Here is a 22,877-nt window from a genome sequence, read left to right as displayed (position 1 = left end):
CTAAGTATTATCTACACCATCCCTGACAGGTGTTTGCCTAACCTGCTCTTAAAAGTCTCCAATGATGGAGATTCCACAACCTCCCTAGGCAATTTATTCCAGTACTTAACCACCCTGACAGGAAGTTTTTTCTAATGTCCAACCTAAACCGCCCTTTCTGCAATTTAAGCTCATTGCTTCTTGTCCTATCCTCAGAGATTAAGGAGAACAATTTTCACCCTTCTCCTTGTAACAACATTTTATGTACTTGAAAACTGTTACCATGTCCCCTCTTAGGTTTCTCTTCTCCAGACTAAACAATCCCATTTTTTTCAATCTTCTGTCATAGGTCATTTTTGTTGTTGTTCTCTTGACTTTCTCCAATTTGTCCACATCTTTACTGAAATGTGGTGCCCAGAATTGAACACAATACTTCTGTTGAGGCCCGATCAGTGTGGAAGAATTACTTCTCTGTGTCTTGCTTACAAGACTCCTGCTAATAAATCCCAGAATGATGGGGGTTTTTTTTTTTTTTGCAACAGTGTTACACTATTGACTCATATTTAGCTTGTGATCCACACGACCCCCCAGATCCCTTTCTGCAGTACTCATTCCTAGGCAGTCATTTCCCGTTTTGTATGTGTGCAACTGATTGTTCCTTCCTAAGAGCATTTGTCCTTATTGAATTTCATCCTATTTACTTCAGATCATTTCTCTGGTTTGTCCAGATCATTTTGAATTTTAATCCTATTCTCCAAAGCACTTGGCATGCCTCTGTTTGGTATCATCCACAAACTTTATAAGTGTACTCTGTATGCTATTATCTACATCATTGATGAAGATATTGAACAGAACCAGACCCAGAACTGATCCTACGGGACCCCACTTGTTATGCCCTTCGAGCATGACTGTGAACCACTGATAACTCAAATAAATTTGTTAGTCTCTAAGGTGCCACAAGTACTCCTGTTCTTTTTGCGGATTATACTAACACAACTGCTTCTCTGAAACCTGTCTCTGGGAATGGTTTTCCAGCCAGTTATGTACCCACCTTATAGTAACTCCATCTAAGTTGTATTTCCCTAAATCATGCTCAAAATGTGATGTGATATAAGCAAGTTTGCATCAATGTTGTGACACAAACAGCCTCCACATTGTCATGGTGTATATTGAACCTTCACTTGCAACATTTGGATTCAGCTCAGCAGAATCTTACAGGGCAGAAAGGTTTTCAAATGGCTTGTCCAGCCTTAGTGATTTGTAGGCTCATTTGATGCCTTAATCAAATGTAGATTATTGCATGGTTGACCTCAAATGGGTCTGAAATCCATGATGTCAAGATCTAATGGATTTGTTAAATGATAGAATGTTACTCACACAATGATACATGGTTATATATTATGCAGATCTTTAAGTTTTGCTGTAGCCACTGCAAAAATTTCGTTGCTGATTAATTTCTGATACTTGTACATTCCCAACGTTCTTTCTTCTTAGACTATTTCTTACTGCTTCAAAGTGGCTATGGTATCTGCTAAGAATGTATATTTAGAATAGTTTCGGTTATTAATACAGTCTCCATGGATAAAAGTCACTCATTTAAAAATACATATATTTTAAAAAGTGAATTTAGTGCAGACAGGTTTTGTAATTAGAAAAGTGCTAACAAGCTAGTAGAGGTATTCTGTGTGTGTATGAAATACAGCTAAAAACTTGCATTGAGATCATAAGGGCTTGCCATCCATGACCAGGATGTTTTAGGTGTGCTGTACATTGATCATAAAGCTTGTTATTCATCATAGATTGATCCCATCTGGAGGAAAAATGCATTTGAAATGCTGTAGTTAGTGACTGTATAGATGAGATGGAACAAGGATATTGTGAGCTCCTTGACTGCCAACAGTTTGACTTAACTTAGTGAGGAAAAGAAATATGGGCAGCTTTCCTTTCAAAACAAAAGCACAGTGGTCCTCAATGTTATTCAGCAAGGAGGGTTCAGTATGTTTTGGAAGGCCAACAAGGTTGACAAAGGGAGGGAAAGGCTGCTTGGGAAGGTGCTTGGAATGTTGCATGCTCACAATACTTCCTTATTTTGAGTGCCTGATGTGTTAGGATGGATCACATTTTGGGCTGTAGGGAAAGGAAAGATGTTCTGGGGTTAATGCACCAGAATGGGACTTGGGAGATCTTGTGTTATATTCATGGCTCTACCTTAAGTTTCCTGATTGACCTTTCACAAGTCATGTATGTCCGTATGCCTTGGTTCCCCATCAGTGAAATTGAGATAATGCTTGCTGACCATAGAGTTATGAGAATAACTCCATTGATATTTGTGAGGTGCTGCAATACTACAGCTGAAACCTTTCTTCTTTCACTGGACAACTTCAAAAACTGAGCTGTCAGCTAAGGAGCTCCCACTGTCCTTGTTGAGGCTATGAAATGTATCTTCAGCTGACTAATCAGCCAGGAAAAACATGACCCTCATATCTATCTAGGTACTCTTATGTATCCAATCCCCTTGTTATAACACCCCGACATGACAATGGAGTAGAAGCAGCCATAATGGATTGTGTATGCCTGTTAGTATGAGGAATTATTGTTTTAACTACGATCAGCTTTCTTTGCTGTATAACCCTAGAGGCCTTTGGAACGCTCTTGGAATTGCAGATGATTCTGTTTACCTGAGTCAGACCCGTTTGTTTCTTAACTATTTCATATAGTCTTGAAGAGAAGGACTTTTATTGGCTCCCTAATTTAGAGATCTGTTTTCCTCAACTGTTGATATTGCCTTATGTTGCCCTTTTACTTCACAAATATTAAAAGAAAATGCCTTTCTTGTGCTGCTGAAAGTCCTGCTAGTGTCATCATCTCTTGTTTTGGAAATACAGTACTCTGAATGTGGTTGTTTGGAGATAAATGCAGAATGTTACCAGATTTGCCCGTTACTTTGGGGTACACTCATTTATTAGGGGTACTCTTCGGGGGTGGGGTCTGTAATTCTATCAATGTGCTGCTTGAGTTACTTGTGTTTTCATATGGAGCTCTACTTCTCCCTTCTGCAAGTTCCCTCCCAATGGAGCTATCCTGCAGGACCTAGGTTCCCCAGGGCTGGGTTCTTCCAGCCCCAGAATCAGACGAACACTCACACACATATTAACAGAGCGCGTCTGAGGGTATGTCTACACTACGAGAGTAGTTCGATTTTAGTTAAATCGAATATGTGCAATCGATATTAGAAAGTCGAACGTATGTGTCTACACTAAGGACAGTAATTCGACTTTGTCAGTCCACACTACCAGGGAAAGCGTCGACATTGGAAGCAGTGCACTGTGGGCAGCTATCCCACAGTTCCCGCAGTCCCCGCTGCCCATTGGAATTCTGGGTCGATCCGCCAATGCCTTCTGGGTAAAAAAATGTGGCGAGGGTGCTTTTGGGTAACTGTCGTCATCCGTCAGTCACTACCGCCCTCCCTCCCTCCCTGAAAGCGCCGGCGGGAAATCAGTTCGCACACTTTTTGATCAGTGACAGCGCGGACGCCACAGCACTGCGATCATGGATCCCGCTGCGACCATCGCTGCAGTTGTGGCCATTCTCAACGCCTCGCAGCTTATCATACACCTTTCCCAGAGGCAGATGCAGAGAAATCAGGCGAGGAGGCTACGACACCGCCGTGAGGGCCTGAAGTCGGAGAGTAGCACAGAGCTGTCAGAAACCACGAGCCCCAGCGCCCAGGACATCACGGTGGCAATGGGGCATGTGGATTTTGTTGAACGGCGATTCTGGGCCCGGGAAACAAGCACGGACTGGTGGGACCGCATAGTGCTTCAGGTCTGGGATGAATCCCAGTGGCTGCGAAACTTTCGCATGCGGAAGGGGACTTTCCTCGAACTTTGTGAGATGTTGTCCCCTGCCCTGAAGCGCAAGGACACCCGCATGCGAGCAGCCCTGACTGTCCAGAAGCGAGTGGCCATAGCCCTCTGGAAGCTTGCAACGCCGGACAGCTACCGGTCAGTCGCGAACCACTTTGGCGTGGGCAAATCTACCGTGGGGGTTGTTGTCCTGCAAGTAGCCAAGGCAATCGTCAAGGTACTGCTGTCAAAGGTAGTGACCCTGGGAAACGCGCAGGCCATCATAGATGGCTTCGCAGCGATGGGATTCCCAAACTGCGGTGGGGCTATAGATGGGACTCACATCCCTATCCTGGGACCGGGCCACCAGGCCAGCCAGTACATCAACAGAAAGGGCTACTTTTCAATGGTGCTGCAAGCACTGGTGGACCATCGGGGACGTTTTACAAACATCAACGTCGGATGGCCGGGCAAGGTTCATGACGCTCGCGTGTTCAGGAACTCTGGTCTGTTTAGACGGCTGCAGGAAGGCATTTACTTCCCGGACCACAAGATAACTGTTGGGGATGTGGAGATGCCTACAGTGATCCTCGGGGACCCAGCCTACCCGCTAATGCCCTGGCTCATGAAGCCCTATACTGGCGCCCTGGACACTGCACAAGAACTCTTCAACTACCGGCTGAGCAAGTGCAGAATGGTCATGGAGTGTGCTTTTGGCCGTCTCAAGGGGAGATGGAGAAGCTTACTGACTCGCTGTGATCTCAGCGAAACCAATATCCCCATCGTTATTGCAGCTTGCTGTGTGCTCCACAATCTCTGTGAGAGCAAGGGGGAGACGTTTATGGCGGGGTGGGAGGTTGAGGCAAATAGCCTGGCTGCTGATTGCGCCCAGCCAGACAGCCGGGCGATTAGAAGAGCCCAGCGGGACGCGCTGTGCATCCGGGAGGCTTTGAAAGCCAGTTTCAAGACTGAGCAGGGTACCCAGTGACTTTTAAGTTTGTGGACACAGAAGCTGAACTTGCCCCCGTTTCTTTACCCGGTTGCCGTCGACTATCCTCTCCAGTTACATACCCCCTTCACCCCCTTCCCAAAAAATAGAATCTGTTCTGTTTTGTTAATGGACACCGTTGTCTTTATTACTGTTTTCGCGGGAATGTTTTAAACCTGGGACGCAGACTGTGGCATAAGATCTGTAACTGCCCTCCCCCGCCACAAAGTCACAGAGCAACCCCCCCTCCCAGACTGACCAGGGTAACTAGTCACTGCACTGTATATGTGCCCTGCTGCTGGACCTGCCCCCTGCTAAAGGTGACTGTCCTGTCCAATTACCAAGCCCCTTCCCCCCCCTTCAGACAGACTCTCCTCCAAAAGAAGAGGATGGAAACAGTAATGAACAGAAACGTATTTTTTATTAACAACCGCACATGGAACGGGGGTGGTGAAACTTGGACGGGGTCTTGTGTGAGGTGGGTAGGAAAGGACTTTTCAAATTTTGGGGAATGAGAGCCTTCTAGTGGTAGAGCAGTCCGCAGGGGTGGAGTGAAATTTTTCACGGACCCTGCCGCCCCTCCGTGTTTGGACTTTGGGTGAGGGGGGTATGGGACTTGGTGGCGGGGCAGGGCAGTTAGAGAGAGACTGCAGCGGGGCTCTCTCCTCCTGCCTCAGGTCCTGCAGAACATCCACAAGGCGGCGGAGCGTGTCCGTTTGCTCCCTCATTAGTCCAAGCAGCGTTTGAGTAGCCTGCCAGTCCTCCTGTCGCCACCTCTCCTCCCGTTCCATGTTTGCCCGGTGCATTTGGGACAAGTTCTCCCTCCACTGTGTCTGCTGGGCTGCCTGTGCTCGGGAGCATCCCATTAGTTCAGCAAACATGTCTTCCCGTGTCCTCTTCTTCCTCCTCCTAATGTGCGCTAGCCTCTGGGCAGATGTGTCTGTGGGAATTGGAAAAAGGGAGTGAATTCCTGAGACAAATCAATGTATCTGTGAACAGAGAACATAGTCTTTCTCTGTGAACAAGACCATGCAGAGCACCTATCACACGCGCACTGAGGACAAGGTCGAATTTTCGGCCCTCGCGTACAGTGCCTGCGGTCTTGCTGTGGCGAGCTGAGGAGCGGGGCAGGACACCGGACTTTGTCTAGCTGGCAAACATGGTAAGCCGTAGACTTGGGGCTGCTTAAAACTTTAAGAGTGGCACTGGCCTCCTTTCACATAGAAAGCAATGCGAGTCTCTGCTGGCAGCAATCCTGCAAGCATGAACTCTGCCCCTGTCCCAGCCCCTCGCGGCTGTAAACCGCGTGGCTGTAAACCGGCGGTTGCAGTTCTGTAAAGGGACGGGCAAGCAGTCCCAATACTAACTTTCCCCTACCTAATTCACAGCAGGGAGTCATGCCAGACATCACCCTCCTGAAGGTCTCGGAGAGCCAGAAGGAGCGGATGCTTCGGGACAGCCTGCAGAAACCGGGGCCATTTGCTGCAATGCTCTGCAAGGCCATGATCCCCGAGTACCTGCTGGCGTTGTGGCAGGGAAACGTCTCATACCACGGGGGGCCTAATAAGCTCTCCCTGCCCAGGAACCTGCTCATGAGGCTTGAAAAACACCTGCAGGAGGCCTATGAGGAGTTCTCCCCGGAGGATCTCGCCTCTATCCCCGGATACATTGACCAGTTTTTGGCTTAGGTGCCCTTGGAGGGACAAAAGAGTGGAGCGTTTTGGGCAGTATAATCATGAAGCGGACATTGTGAAATTTTTTGAAAATAGTTCGGACTATATATTGAAGCGCCCAAAGACAGACTAATCATGATACCCTTTGCACATATTCCCGTTTTGTTGGACTTTATTCTTTACATGTTTTGAAGCACCTTACCCATTGTTAATATTTTAAATCTTCCTGTCCTGTTATAAATAAATGTTTACATGTTTGAAAGCACTTTAGCTATTGTTAATATTTTAAATATGCCAGTTATGTTATAAATAAATGTTTAGATATTTAAAACACTTACTGCTTGATCCTTCCCTTGAATCTATGTCTGGGATAACGGCTGGGGAGGGTTGGTAGGGAATCTCTGTGAGGGTGATGAAGAGCTCCTGGCTGTCGGGGAAATCAGCGTTGTAAGCGCTGTCGACTGCCTCGTCCTCCTCATCTCCTTCCTCCTCTTCCCCGTCCGCTGAGGAACCGGCCGCGGACAATATCCCATCCTCAGAGTCCACGGTCACTGGTGGGGTAGTGGTGGCGGCCGCACCTAGGATGGAATGCAGTGCCTTGTAGAAACGGGATGTGTGGGGCTGGGATCCGGAGCGTCCGTTTGCCTCTTTGGTCTTCTGGTAGCCTTGTCTCAGCTCCTTGATTTTCACGCGGCACTGCGTTGCATCCCGGCTGTATCCTCTCTCTGCCATGGCTTTAGAGATCTTCTCATAGATCTTTGCATTCCGTCTTTTGGAGCGCAGCTCGGAAAGCACGGACTCATCTCCCCACACAGCGATGAGATCCAAGACTTCCCGATCAGTCCATGCTGGGGCCCTCTTTCTATTAGATTGCACGGCCATCTCTGCTGGAGAGCTCTGCATCGTTGCCACTGCTGCTGAGCTCGCCACGGTGTCCAAACAGAAACTGCGATTCAAACTGCCCAGACAGGAAAAGGAATTCAAATTTTCCCGGGGTGTGACTGGTCAGAGCATCCGAGCTCGGACTGCTGTCCAGAGCGTCAACAGAGTGGTGCACTGTGGGATAGCTCCCGGAGCTATTAGCGTCGATTTCCATCCACACCTAGCCTAATTCGATATGGCCATTTCGAATTTAGCGCTACTCCTCTCGTTGGGGAGGATTACAGAAATCGATTTAAAGAGAGCTCTATGTCGAACTAAATAGCCTCGTGGTGTGGACGGGTGCAGGGTTAATTCGATTTAACGGTGCTAAATTCGACATAAACGCCTAGTGGAGACCAGGCCTGAGAGTACAGGGTTAATCAGCACTCCCAAGCTGACCCCTTATATGTCCCTGGACTCAGTAGGCTGGGTTGAACAGCACCCAAGCTGTCACCCTCATATGCCATGGGCACTGCACCGGAAGAGAGCATGTCTGAGCAGGCTGGGTCAAGCAGCACTTTCAATCTGCCACCCTCATATGCCCCTGGACTCAGCAGACTGGGTCAAGCAGCACTTCCGAGCTGCCACCCTCATATGTCTCAGGAACCACACGTCCCTATCTCCACTTTCACGTTACAATTGTTCTGGTAGTAACCCACTTGATGAGCAAACCCCACAGGATTTTTGGGTGCTGCAGGGATCTTTTAGCTTAGGTACGAGAAGAGCTGCTGTAGAGCGAATGGGGAAGCCAAAAACACCCACGAGCGGGGAGAGAGAGAGAAGCAACCAGCCTAACAATGAAAGTTATTTTTTGCCAAGTAATCACCATACAAGGAGAGCCAAACAAACAAAACAGTTATGATATTAAATCTAACTTAAATTTGATTACAAAAGTCAGGTTTAGAAAACTATAACTGATCACACAAGTCAACGTCAGAAGGCAATACCTAGCTAGAGAGAGAGAGAGAGAGCTCTCACCACTCCGTGAAGTTTGAATTGATCAGGGTTCCCAGGCGGTGGTGGTAGCTGAGGGTCCGGAGTGCTGGAGACAGGCAGAGCCCCCAGCATGATTAGTCAGGAGAAGATGAAGTCCCAATGGAACTGATGCAGATTTTGGATCCAGGCATCACAGCATTTACTTGAGCATGGGTAGGGTTTTCTGTAGGGAAAAAACAGTGGTTCAAGGGAGAACACTAGATTTGTTTGTGGGTAAACTGATGGCTCAAGGGAATATACCAAAGTTGTTTTGTTCAGGCTACACAGTGGGAACTGACCATTCCTGGCTATGTGCAGTGTTCCTTCGAGGGAGCTCACAATGCAATTAGGCAGCTTCAGTATTTTGGATACCAGTAAAGGATTTATTATTAGAATTGGTCTGATAACTACTGAGCTGGGTGTGTACAGGTGTGGGTTCATTAAGATCTGGAGCAGAGATTACCCATCATGCAGTGCTTTCCTGCTTTTCTGGTCCCAGAGTTCAGTGCGGTTCTTGCCTTGGAATCTCTGTTCTCCATTCTGTATGCTAATAGAGATGCTTCCCTGTCCCATATTTGATGCAAATGAGGCAAGGGGAGTTTCCTTAATCCTGTCACCCTTGTCCAGGGGGGTTTAGATGTCTCTCCCTGCCTTTTCATTGCTTTTTGTAAGTCTTTCTTCTGATCGGCTTTGGTTCAAGCGGAGGCTCGTGGGGGGAGGAGGGTCGGAGATCTTTCATGAGTCAGACAGGCTGGGTACTGTGCCCTGGTTCCCCAAGAACACAGAGCTGATAGGTAACAAGGAAAAGATATTAAGCTATATTTGTTTACAATTGAAATGTATTCTGTTCATCTCTAAGGGAAAAAGAATCTGCTAGCAATACTGATTACACAGTATGTTCAGAGAATCAACTATAGAGTGAAAGAAGTCATAAGATAAACTAACTGGTATAGTTTGATGTAAAAGTTGGCCTAGTCAAAAGACACTGAGAGCTAAATCCTTGGCTGGTATAAATTGGCAAAGGTCATTGACTTCAGTGGAACTACACCACTTTGCAACAGCGGGGAAACTGGTATTACAGTGTGAGGAATGTCTTAAAAGAAAAAAAAATCAAGCTTATTTGATACTAAATTAAGCAGTAATCCAACAAAATGGGTTCAATCAAGCATCTAGGTTTGACCAAGTATGATGAATAAAAAAGGAACCCGGAGAAGGATATTGATTATCTTGCACAACTGTTTTCAAATGGCTGAAATGAGCAAACACACAATTAATAGTATTATCTCTAGATTTTCTCCACATCATAATGAATATGGGCCCAATGCTACTCCTATTGACTTCAGTCAGACAACAGCTGGGCGGGGCATTAGAATCTAAAAGCTTCCAAAACTCAGCACTGGATCCCATACCATCTCACCTAACCAGATCACTCAAACTGTCCACTTCTACAATTCAGATTTTTAGGGAAGATGTGCTTAGCTTAAGGTATCTCCTCTCTTGGGATGCTCTAGTTGCCTCCAGTGTCTGAGAACGTAGCGTTATCTCATGATACACTTAATATTATGATCATACTGCTTTTATGAAAAACCTCATTCTGTTCCATAGCCACTAGCTGCTAAAAGGGGGAGTTTGCATCTCACAATACTGTGTGACTCATGAGGAATTACTCGATCATTTTGTGGTCCCAATTCACAAAGTCAGCTTACTTCCTTAGTTGAGAGTTGTTTAAAAATCAAGATTGTTTGTTAACCATTTCAGGTGTATCCTGTGCAAATATTTTAGTCAGATTCCCTTAGTCCTGTCCTGTAATTTGAGATAACTTCTAATCCTGGCTCTGCCTCACTCTGTTCCATTGAGCAAAGCATCTAACCTTAGTCTTCTCTTCTGTAAAATTATTGTAGTAATCAGCTACTCCATGGATGTGTTCTGTGAATCCTAGTTAATCACTGTAATTTCAAAGCAATGTTATAAATGCTAAGTGTTAGTATCATTAAATAGAGAGACACAGTGGGTGAGGTAATATCTTTTATTAGACCAATGTCTTTTGGTGAGAGAGACAAGCTTGTGAGCCACACAGAGCTCTTCCTCAGACATGTGTAGCTAGAAAGCTTTCCTCTCTCACCAGCAGAAGTTGGTTCAGTAAATATTACCTCATCCACTTTGTCTCTCTAGTATCCTGAAACCAACATGTCTACAACAACACTGCACACAACAATGGATAGTATAATTAAATAGACTTTTTATCATTCTGGTCCTGGAAAGAGTGGGGAAAAGTTTTAAGATAAACACACTGATTGTGTAGGTGATATGTTCACACTGTTTGCTGACTTCAATGGATGATTCAATCGTCAGTGTTCTGTTGCCTGCATTTCTTAGCGTAGTTCCCAAAGATTTCTGTTGTTCAAGACAAGATTTGTATGTCGTCCCTTTAACATGGCAAGAAACACATAAAAGCGCTTTCTGATGGGTGGCTTGCTTCAGAGATGAGCTCATGGAAACTTCTGAACCTCCACTCTCCTGCATGCCTTCTTCCCTGGGTTGCTGTACAGGGTTAAAAAAAAAGTGCCACAGGAGTCTTTTTTTTTTTTTTTTTTTTAAGAGAGAGAACAGAAAAAAGAGCACTAATCAGCATGTCCTGTGCTCTTCTTTGTAGTCCCAGCGCCGTGTTACGTTTCACCTCCCTGATGGCTCCCAGGAAAGCTGCAGTGACAGTGGTCTAGGAGACCATGAGCCTGTGGGTAGTGGAACCCTGATCTCACACCCTCTCCCTCTGGTTCAGCCACAGGACGAATTCTACGACCAGGCCTCTCCGGACAAGAGGACTGAAGCTGATGGCAACTCTGACCCCAACTCTGGTGAGTTGACTTTCAAGGCTTTGGTAGTCTTTGATAGAGGTTTTTGTTTGTTTTGTTTTCTCTTTTCACTTTGTAAAAAACTTTTAAGCTGCAGAGATGTGGAGCATGTGCATGGATATTTAGTCACAGCAGTTCAGTAGAATTTACAGCATGTTAAATTAGTTGCCTGAAATATCATGTTGCAATGTTGATTGTAAAAAAGAAACACAAGTATAAAAAAAAGTATGCTCATTTGGGAAACATGTATAGACAGACTACATGATGAGTGGAAAAAACAAGAAGGAAGGAAGTTCTACAAGGTAGCTTGCTTGTCTTTGTTGTCATTTGCAGTGTTGTTTAGTATTTACCTATGCACTTTCTTCTTACAATGATGCTTCTGTCTTCACTGTGGGATCGGATTTGAAATCATCCTAAATACCTATTGGAGATCAAAGGAACAATGAATTGTAGGTGATATTTTTCATTGAACTAAGTTAAAAAATGGAGCAAAATAGGGTACATATAGTTTTCTGGCTAGTTTGCATATAGGTACCACCTCTTTCTAATAGCTGTCGCACTGAAAGCCCTTCTGCTTGCAAAAGTAAATGGAGATTCTCCGTTAGCTTGAGAGGGCGGGGAAGATCATGTTTGGCTCTAATGGATATGAGTTTCATCTACGATGTTCCACATGGGCAGTTTGGCTGGCACCCACTATGGCTATATATATGGGAAGCTATTTTTTCCTTTTAATTTTAATTAATTTTTACAGTATATTGGAAATATAATGCTTGCATCCTGCACTATAGATGCAGCTCAGCAAGTGATAATGGGAGAATCATACATCTGAACTGAGGACTCTACAGGTAATGTGACTAGGGCTCATTGGGAATTTTTTGACAGTGTTTTGTCATTGGAAAATGCTGATTCATCAAAACCTAAACACAGAAACATATTGGTTTTGACAAAACGTTTGCTGGGAACATTTCTCAAGGGGGAGAGAGACAGAAAGACAGACAGACACTTCCTATAATAACCAATAGTTTAATTTAAAGCTGAGATCCCATATCATAGGGTAAGCATGCTAACCACTGGGCTCTTGGCTATTCTGGGTTTTATGTAGTCTCTGTCACGTACATGTTTTTGTTGTTGTTGTTTTTTCATTAAGCTGTTGAAAGGTCTTGGTCTTATTTCGCAAAAACAAATTCCCAAAGCTTGAAAATTTTCACAAAATGGAAATGTTGTTTTCTGGCCAGCCCAAACTGTGACCTTAAGTCCACAAAAACACAAGTACCAGTAGTAGTATAGCAGCTAAGAGCGAAAAATGTGTATAGTATATGTAACTGATTAGTTTAAGTGGAATTATCCTGTTAATTCCCTGTCCATGCAAGAGAAGAGTGACATATTTAACTAGAGTACAGGGCTGTCTTAAGGCTTCATTCATTACCTGTAGGCACTGTAGCATGGGCTTTGCTGATACTGAGTTGTATATCTCTATATAGCACATAGCATAAAAGTCCATCAAATAAAGCTGAGCAAAGAGCAGGATGAGTAAACTCTGTACAAAGGTCTTACATGGGAGTGTTTCTGCATTAGCGAATAGGTGTCAACTGCACCGTGCAATCATGCAATATTAATTACAAATGATCTAACTCACCGAAATCGGCAGATGTGTTTAAAGCTCATATGAATATATCTGTTTTAATGATGTCTGTAATTGATGTGATTATACACAATTTAGCCTTTGGGGACACTAAATTCATGGCAAAACTATGAGAAACTAATGGTCAAGCTGCATTGAAGGTTAGTGAGGCATGAGAATATAGCTTCCTATACTAATTATTTTATCAGACTGAATTAAAACATGCATTTAAATAGTGTCTTATATATCTCATCAGATCTTACAAGCTAAGCAGAGTGTAATAATTTATTTCACAGAAGTCACCCCAGGAAACCTAGGTCATGAGGTACTGGTGATTATGTAGATTCCACTCTTAACTGTTGAGTCCTTACTTAGTTATTGCCCAAGCAACAATGAAGTGGTCAACAATGAAGTGGCTGGAGATTCCTATTTTTTAATTCGGAGATGTGAAATATAGTTTGTGACAGTTTATGGGCCTGAAAGATCCCACGGCATCCTTACATGAGTAGAAGTTCTACCCAGCGTTAGGGCAAAATTAGAATGTGAGTAATTACATTCTGCCTCCCTAAATTACTGATGTTGTGTCAATTGGATATGGTAATCTTTGACACTTCCTGTCTTAATCTGTAGTGTATTATTGCTGTGCAATGTTAGAGTTGCTGCATTCAACCCTAGAGGTAGTTTGATTTCAGTGGTTGTTGAAGTGATTCCTACTGTAGTGTGTATGGTTTAAAAGCATTGTGAATACTTTAGGATGACAGGTGCAATTATGCGGCGGGGGGGTGGGGGTTCTTAGTGAGAACCCATATTGTTACATTAATGAAACATATGCATTAGATTAATTCTTTAAAAATACAGAGAAACAGTTAGACAAGCTTTGTGATTTCTTTGTAATCCTAATACTTAATTATATCTGTGTTCAAAAGAAAAAAGTGGACCCATTAACACTTTTGGGGAGCTTTACATTCCTCTCTCATTCACCACACCCATGATTTACACTGGAACAAAATGCTCAAAAAGAGGGTGTAAAATGTTTCCAAATCAGAATGGTCACATTTATATCCATTTTACAGAAAATATAAGGAGGTGATAAATGAGGGATTTTTAAAAGAAATGTGTAACTTTGATGTTAGTCTTGAGGTGTTATATGTAATACAGTCTCTCCGAAAACAAAAAAACTGTAATAATAGTTACAAGTTAGTTTGTTTTATTTTTGAGAGCCTGTTTATATATATATATATATAAAAATATAAAACCTCAAAAGTAATATCCACATTCAATATTTCTTTAATAAAAAGCCTCATTCTCCATTGCCCTTTCTCTTGTGTAATCATAACAGTAAATGACACTATCGTGTATTTATACATAATATAAAGGTGTAATAATGTCACTAATAATGATTAATGTGTAATAAGAATTGTAGGTAGGTTGGTTAGTTTTATGTTGTTGTGTTTTTTTTAGAGACTGCCTGAATATTCTATTTTTTCAAAGTTCCTTATTTGTGTTACAACAAATAACACATTCATAGAATCATCGGGCTCAATGGGTAGTGATCAATGGCTCCATTTTGAAATTTTGAAATTTGAAATTTTGAAACTCCAATTAACTTTTCTCTATTTACACTGTGTGTTTGTTTGTTTGTTTATTATTTCTCTTCAGGTGGCAATGAGAACAGACTAGGCAATTTCATGATTTTTTAAAGTCAGTATCTAGTATCTAATTTCATGTTAGTGTTCCCATGCACAAGTACGGCTGCAAATGTAGTGTGGTAAATATTACAGAGCAAGGTTTTGTTGTGCTCTTTAAGTGTTTCAACAAAAATGAAAAGAAGCATAGTCATGGGAGTATTTGTAATGATTGTCTAATAATGTATCTGTACCAAAAATTACATGTGGGGCCAAACTTGTCCTTCACTGTCCCTTTCAAAGCTAGTTTTAATGCAAGGTGTGTTCAGTTTGTTGAAGCAGGATGCTATTTCTGCCTGGAAAGACCTGTTAAATGGTGAGAACCATTTTGGTGAATGATTTTAATGTTCTTGTGAATGGTGTGTTTTTATTGTTGCACACCATGAATTTATGTAAATAAAGATGTAGCCATTGTTTCCTGGTAGTGGTATGTTGCTGCTTTAATTAAGTTTGGACAGGGGGCAAGGGCCAGGTTTGGACAGCCTGCAATGTTAAAGAATGAGTTAAATATTCTCATAGCCGAATGATCTACTGCATGAGAAACTCACTGTTATGTTTTGTAAGTGTTGCCAGCCTATGAAGAGATAAGGGAGTTACAATTACACTAGTCTAATGAAAAGGGCATACAAAGCCAGAGAAAATTCTCTCAGCTAATATTAAAGACACCAATATCTCATGAAAGTAAGAGAGATTACAAACACTAGTATTGTTAGCTAAATATTGTCACCATGTTTACTAGGGGAGGGGAGACAGGAGAGGCAGGACAAATAGAAAATAAATCAATCAATCAGCACTTTAACCAGGATCTGCATACTCCAAGACTGGTTTAGGACACTTAACCTGCCAATTTTGTGTAGGCTCACATTGTCCAGCCATGCCAGAAATAAAACAGAAGGCAATGGATTTAGTTTAATTAGTTTGCAGTTTTATTCACTTAAGATATCTGGGTTACTAACCAACCACAAATTGTACAGTGCAGGTCATCATACTTTCCTTAATCATTTACCCTGCCACCCTCTCCTTGTAAGAGGGTTAAGGGGGCTAAAAAAGGAGGGGGCTTGCTTTGCTTTACATCCTTTTTTGATCCATTTTCTCTGATAACAGTAACCCTTCCATACTGATACTCACACTGGACAGCCACCATAAGTTTTATGTACTAATTTGTGACATTATAACCTAACTTCCCTGCCCCACCCATTGGATCCCAGACCCACTATGGGGAAGGAAAAAAAATTCCACTTCACCTTGGCCGGTCTGGGAGTGAGGGGGAAAATTACTTACTCCCCAGCCCCCAAGGAAGAAAGGCCAACTAGCATGATGCCCACAGCAGATAATAAAGGGACCTGATTATTTTTTAGATTCTATGGGTTGGAGGATGGGTACTGCCAGCCCAATCTAGGCAAAAGCAGGCTTTTCTGAGACTGCACATAGTATAAATACCCCCACTCTTCCAGTCAGCAGGGAAGGCAGTGTCCCTTCCCGCCCCCCAACCTGATTAAGCTATTTTCTTATCCTCCCTACTCTGTATAGGTCAACTTTCTTCCTTCCTCTACCTCTGCTACCAGTAGTAGAGGGAGCCTTTAAAAAGGTACCAACCCCCTTTTTTCCAGCCACCTCATAAAGCTGTGGTGAATGAATATCTTATTCTTGAAGCTTTCTTCTAATCCACCTATAGGTCTTTGCCATCTCAGACTTCTATGATCAATGTTAATTGACAATTAAACAACTATAAAGTTCACTTTTCACTTGATGCACCGGTATAGCCCAGGGTTATCCTATTTTATCAGAACTCTTCTGTCAGTGAGCAATATATTGTGGGCCGAAAAACTGCATTCTTCCATACATTTTCACAAGCTCTGTGGCATTATTACATGTTAGTAACAACAAGTAATTCAAATTCAAGAGTCATGACTGAAATGACTTAATTTCACACACAACATTAATTTGTGAAATGTTGCCATTCTTAAACACAGTTATGAACAACCATGTAAAATGACACCATGTTGACCATGACTTTGTGGTCAGTGTAGACCAGGACAAATTGAAATCAGCATTTTTCGTTTTGCTACCATCTTGAAACACAATAAAATGAAGTATTATGTGTAAGCCCGAAGAGGAAGTAGAACAGGGATTTGTGATTGATGCATTGAGAATATATAATTAAAAAGAGAAAAATAATGAAAATAAAAAGGAAACTGTAATTTGCCATAAAAGAAGCAGAGCTTTGAAAGGAATTTGCAAAAGTAGAGGTTTAAAAATTAGTTGGCCACATTTTGATTTCTGTTGTATGTATTTTTGACCTAACCTGTTTCTAAATGAAGAATATTTTTGAATTTAAAAGACTGTTCATTTCATTTCTCACTCTTTCTAAGAAAGCTATTAAAAGGGAAAATAGTTGCCAGATTATCTCTCTCAGTATGTCAGATACGAATCTGCAAAACCACCAAATTGCCCTAAAGTCTAATAGAAATTGCATATTACCAACATGACTTTATTGCATCTCTTCTGCTTGCTTTGTGGCTTTTCAATGTGTTTATTACAAAGTGTAATGTTAACAGAAACATCCTGTTTTATGACCTGTTGACATTAAGAGAAGAATTTGATGTATTTTAATCTGGAATGTTTCTTTTGTAGTTCATCAGACAGGAGCTCAGTGTTGTTTTCTTGCTAGTACAGTTTTGATTTCATCAGCATTAAACGGGCCCTTATTAGTTAAGCATCCTGCTTTCACTGCTCTTTTAGTAAAGTCTGCTAAGTACTATCATTTAAACTGGAAATGTTAACCCATCTAATGGTTACATTCAATATAGCTAACAGAATGATAGAATTGTATGTAGGAAAAATGTGCCTCCTAGTGTAAAGAAGGTGAAATGTGTACTTTCATGAACTTGCTTGATGAAATTACATTTTGATAGCTGCAAGCTGTGGATGTGATTCATTCTCCCTCAAAGAGATAAAGAGAAATAGCATATATTTAACCGAGTGTGGGAACTGCTCTGGGGAGAAAGCCTATTATACATTTCAGATGTGCGTGTGTGGAAATAAGTAAGAAGCAGAGAGAAAAAATATTTATGTCCTTCATATGTTTGCCTAATTTCTACTCATAATTAATAAGCAATATAAATAAATGTTACATAACCCAAAATTATGCCTTCATGTAAGGAAGACTGGGCTTGGGTGAAAAACTGTAACAAATCCTTGGCATTTTAAAGGTTTCACTTCTAAACATAAAAAGAAGAAAATTGTTTTATAATGCCTGAGGGTATTCAAAATAAAAATAAAAATTTGGAAGTAATTCCATGTTCTTGGAAGCAATGTCTAAAATAGCCCAAGTCTGCCATTAATGCTATAATTACAATGTTTTTTATTTCCCGTATATTAAACAATATTTGGATCAGTGTGGCTGATAAAACATGAGACCCCGCATTTGAATAAACGTAATGCTACAGTTGTTTAGTGAAATGATTTCAGGGGAATTAAATCATAATATAATTCCAGTAATAAACAGGAATATTTCTGTGGCATGGTTTAATTATTATTACAGTTCAGAGTTATGGCAAGAGTGTCCTGTATTAAACTTGCAACAAAGTGTCCTGTGGCACCTTATAGACTAACAGGTATATTGGAGCATAAGCTTTCGTGGGTGAATACCCACTTGGTCAGACATATGTATTAAATTTTGTCATATGACAGGGTCCCATGTGGAGAAGCTAATCCCATGCAAAGAACTCTGGTTTACAGTGTTACTATCACAGGGGCCAGTGGGTGATGGTGTTTTAACCTTACAGTCTGTTCCCACTGCATAATCCTTGCTTTTCTTTACTGCTCCAAAGTTGCTTGTTCCACTTGGCTAGACTGAAGTTCATAGTGGAGAATTTACAGTTTAACATGTAGCCAAGGATGCCTCTATGTTAAATTTTTCTCTCCAGATAAATCACTGTCCATAGCTATTTTTGTGTTTCATAATCTGAGAACTGAAAGAAGAACATTTGCCTTTGAGACATTTCCTCCATTTCATTAAACACAAGTTCATACCTCACACAGAATCTTACACTGTCACATTTAGCTACAGGCAAATAGTAGCAAGAGGAACTGGAGTCAAGTTGGCTGAATTAGCCTACTGAACAGCTATTAAATAGACTGAAGACTGGATTCAATCTTAGCACCGAGTATTTGTTTCTTTAAAAAAAAACCTGAGAGGCATGATATGTATCAACATTTCATTAAGATTTTTACAGCATTCTTGGTTTAGAAAGAAGACACAGAGCCAGATTTTATCCTGTATTCCTTTCCCTTCTCCCCATGCACGAATTCAGGATGTGTGGAATGTGAGTCAGGGTTGAATCTGATCTGTGCAACTCATAACATCAGTGTGGGGCGGATATTTAGTGCAGGTACTCCATAGGGAAGGGATACAGAGACCAGATAAATGGCTTGGTAAAGGACTTAAAGGAGGTGTTTGTTAAAGGAGAGGAATGAGGAGGGTAGCCTAGGGGCTTCTATAACTTGTATGGCAGGGAGCCAAGCCCTATTTCCTTGATAGCCCACCTTAACCCTCATTTGAGAGTGGGGATGGTAAGGTCCCAGCAATGGGTTGACTGGGGACCAGGATGGAAAGAGAGGGGGGCTGGCAGAAGCCACCAGGTAGATATTGAATGAAATGGGGTTATCTGCACTGTACACTTTTATCTGCTGCGTAGTCCCAGAAATCTAATAATAATGTTGTGGCCTGATTAAGACACATGCAATGTCTCCTGTCCTCCTGTCAGTATAGCCGGACAATGTCTACTGTACTAAAAAGCCACCTACGCTCAGAAATCTTTTCATTATATAGATTAATAGATTCTTAAGGCCAAAAGTGACCATTTTGATTATCTAATCTGGTCTCCTGCACAACACAGGCCAACAAATCTTACACGATAATTTCTGCATCAAGCCCATAATTTCTGTTATAACTACAGCAGGGGTGAACAAACTACGGCTTGCGGACTGGATCCGGCCCCTCAGGGCTTTGGATCCGGCCCGCAGGATTGCCACACCCGTGGTGCTGCAGGTCCGGCGCCGCGCTCACAAACGGCTGGCACCACGTCCCTGTGGCCCCTGATGGGGGTGGGGCAGAGGGCTCCGTGTGCTGCCCTTGCCTCCAGGCACCGCCCCCCGCAGCTCCCATTGGCCGGGAACGGGGAACCGCGGCCAATGGGAGCTTTGGGGGAGTTATCTGGAGGCGTGGCAACGGCAGCACATTGAGCACTCTGCTCCCCCTCCCCCAGGAGCTGCAGGGACATGGTGCCGGCTGCTTCCCGGAGTGGTGCAGCGCAGGGCCAGGGTGGGCAGGCAGGGAGCCTTCCCTGGCCCTGGTGTGCGCTGCTGCCACCCTAGAGCCGCTCCAGGTAAGCAGTGCTGAGCCGAACCCCTCGTACACCCCAACTCCCTGCCCTGAGCCCCCTGCCGCACTCTGCACCCCTCCCTGCATCCCTGCCCTGAGCCCCCTCCTACACCCCAATCTCCTTCCCTGAGTCCCCTCATACAGCCGGCACCCCTCTTCTGCCCCAACCCCTTGCCCTGAGCCCCTTCCTGCACACCGCACCCCCTCCGACACTCCGCACTCCCTACCTCACCACAACGCCCTGCCCTGGCCCTGCATGCAATTTCCCCACCCAGCTGTGGCCCTCAAGTCAAAAAGTTTGCCCACCCGTGAACTACAGCATATTTTCAAAAGATATCCAGACTTAAAGACTTTATTTAAAGACTTCAAGTGATGAAGAATCTATCCAACATTCAGTTACTTATAGACCGCAATCAAGTTACTTCTTAACCTTCACTTTGATAAACTAAGCAGACTGTGCTTCTTAACCTGACTGTAAGTCAAGTTTTCTAAATGTGGACTCATATTGGTAGCTCTTTTCTGAACATTTTTCAGTTTTTCAACATCCTATTTATGTGTGGACTCCAAATCTGGACACTATATAAGAGGAAAGTGGCAAACGCTGCATGCTTAACCACTTAATCATCCAGACCTTTTATAACAGTTTCAAGGTTAAAATGACATCACCACAATTTCAACTTAAATGCCCACAATAGGAAAAAAACCCTCCTCATAAACCCCCTAAAACACAGGCAGTGCTTTTATTGATTTCCTTCTGTACAGATTCTTATGTTTTGATGTCAGCGGGTATTTCTTCATGCCTCAGCAGCTAAACAAAAAGTCCCTTTACATTAGGATTAAAACAGAGAAACTCAAGCCAATTTTATAGCTATCCCAGTAACTGATACAAATTAGAAAGAAAAGAAACAAAAGAAAATCACAGTTTCAATGTCAGTTAAGTTTCTTATGCTACACTCCATGCTGGAAATCATTTGTAGATAAGGCTAAGATTTTGTCATGGATATTTTTAATAAAAGTCAGGACAGGTCATGGGCAATAAAGAAAAATTCATAGAAGCCGTGACCTGTCTGGGACTTCTACTAAAAATATCTGTGCCAAAATGGCGAACTTTGGGTCCCCACACCGCCTGCAGCAGGGCAGCTGTGCAGCAGCTAGGAGCTCCAAGGCCCGCACTGCGGGTTGGGTGTCAGAGCTCCAGGGACCTCTTGCCACCCGTGGCTGGGAGCCGTGGGGCCTCCTGCCAATTGCAGCAGCTGGGGATTGTGGGGTATCCCTGCCACCTGCAGCTACGGGGGTCCTCCCACCACCTGCGGAGTCTGGGAGCTGTGGGGTGCCCCCGCAGCATCCAGGAGCTGTGGGGTACTCCCACTGCCCACAGTCCTGGGGGCCCATGGCGGACGGGAGCTGGAGCTGCAGGGTTCCCCCGCTGCCTGTAGCTCTAGGATCCCCCACTGCCCACGGCAACTGGGAGCTGTGGGGCACCCCCCCACTGGCCATTGGGACCAGGAGCTCAGGGGTTCCCCTGCCACCCACAGGGGCCAGAAGCTGCAGGGATTCCCCTGCTGCCTGGGAGCTGGGAGCTCTGGGGGCGCCAGAGGTGGCGGGGGTACCCCGCAGCTCCCGGCCCCCATGGGCAGCGGGGAATCCTGCAGCTCCCAGCCACCGCAGGCTGAAGTCATGGAGGTCGCTGAAAGTCACGGCTTTTGTGATTCCGCGACCTCCATGACTAAATTGTAGCTTTATTTATAAATAATCATGCAGATTTTACAAAATGTGTAACAGTAGTAAGTGGCAATCCTGAAAACCCTTATTCAAGTAAATAGTTTCCCTGACTTTGCACCACACATTTACAGGTTCTCCCTGTGGAGCTACATGCAGGCAACTAGTAGAAAAATGTAACATGAGTGGAATAAAGGCAAAGGTAGAGGGCCTGTTGCTGCACAGATCCTCTGTAATTGCCAGTGATTTAGAATAAATACTTTTCTCTATTTACAGCAGGCTATTAAACTAAAATGAATTTCTATAAAGTTTGTTGGCATCATGTAAAACTAAAATTTGTGAAGTATGATACAGAAGCTCAACTTTCCATCATACTCTAACCTGTTCTGAAACTGGATAGTTCAAGATTTTTGTGGAGGGGTGTCAAAAGAGGGGAAAACCAGATTACTGACTATGTCAAGACTTGCTGTGTGCTTTAATTTCAATACATATTTGTGAAAGTATAGGGAAATATCTGATATTACTTATAGCTCATATTACAGCTTAATTAAAATGTAAAACTTGTCCTGACGTGGCTCTCATTTAAATTACATTCATACATGTCATTATCCTTCCCCTTAGAAGCTGGTGCTCATCTCTGGAAAATTGCCTAGTGCTGTTGGTCCAGTATCATTTTTAACTTGGAGTCTATAAACAGAAGGAATTAATATTTCCATAAACAAGATTATATGTATTATCCTCTAGTTTGTTTGAATGGATATCTTGAAAAATGTATTTCCAAAAGTCAAACACTAGGGGACAAATCCAGTGATGAGACTGAGGGAATTTAGCATTATAAGTAACATGTATCTTCAAATGATCTCTGACATGTACGTTACACTAACATATACATCCTTTAGACTCACAATCACTTACAAACATATTATTTACTACCCTTACACATCACCTCTGAATGTGGTCCACTGAATGTGAATTTTAAAAGTCTCCATTGGGTGTATCTTATACACTCAGAGCTAGACTCTGCTCTTAGTTACACTGCCCTAAATCCAGAATAGCTCTACTGACTTCAGTGATGGAAGAATCTGACTCTGAGAAGAGAGAACTACTACTAACATTGGGGTTTCTTCAGGTATGTTAGCAACAAGAAGAAAGTCAAGGAAAGTGTGGGCCCCTTACTGAATGAGGGAGGCAACCTAGTGACCGAGGATGTGGAAAAAGCTAATGTACTCAATG

General features: G+C 43.1%; 1 protein-coding gene across 6 annotated transcripts in view; it reads left to right on the top strand.

The window, feature by feature from the left end:
• LOC112116495 (protocadherin-9) overlaps positions 1–22,877 on the top strand; it is an 883,541-nt gene that overhangs the window by 552,859 nt on the left and 307,805 nt on the right. For 3 of the 6 annotated variants that reach the window (XM_024214006.2, XM_024214007.2, XM_024214005.2), the window contains 2 exons: positions 8,364–8,390; positions 11,035–11,236. In XM_024214006.2, the coding sequence (XP_024069774.1) occupies positions 8,364–8,390; positions 11,035–11,236 (229 nt within the window). The remainder of the gene's footprint in view (positions 1–8,363; positions 8,391–11,034; positions 11,237–22,877) is intronic. The other 3 variants (XM_024214010.2, XM_024214012.2, XM_024214008.2) reach the window with 3 other exon arrangements.

This window comes from Terrapene carolina, unplaced genomic scaffold, assembly GCF_002925995.2.
Source record: "Terrapene carolina triunguis isolate 2854851 unplaced genomic scaffold, T_m_triunguis-2.0 Scaffold18, whole genome shotgun sequence".
NCBI classification, from domain to species: domain Eukaryota; kingdom Metazoa; phylum Chordata; order Testudines; family Emydidae; genus Terrapene; species Terrapene triunguis.
Note: the sequence above shows the minus strand (reverse complement) of the source record. Positions and strands in the feature narration are given on the sequence as shown.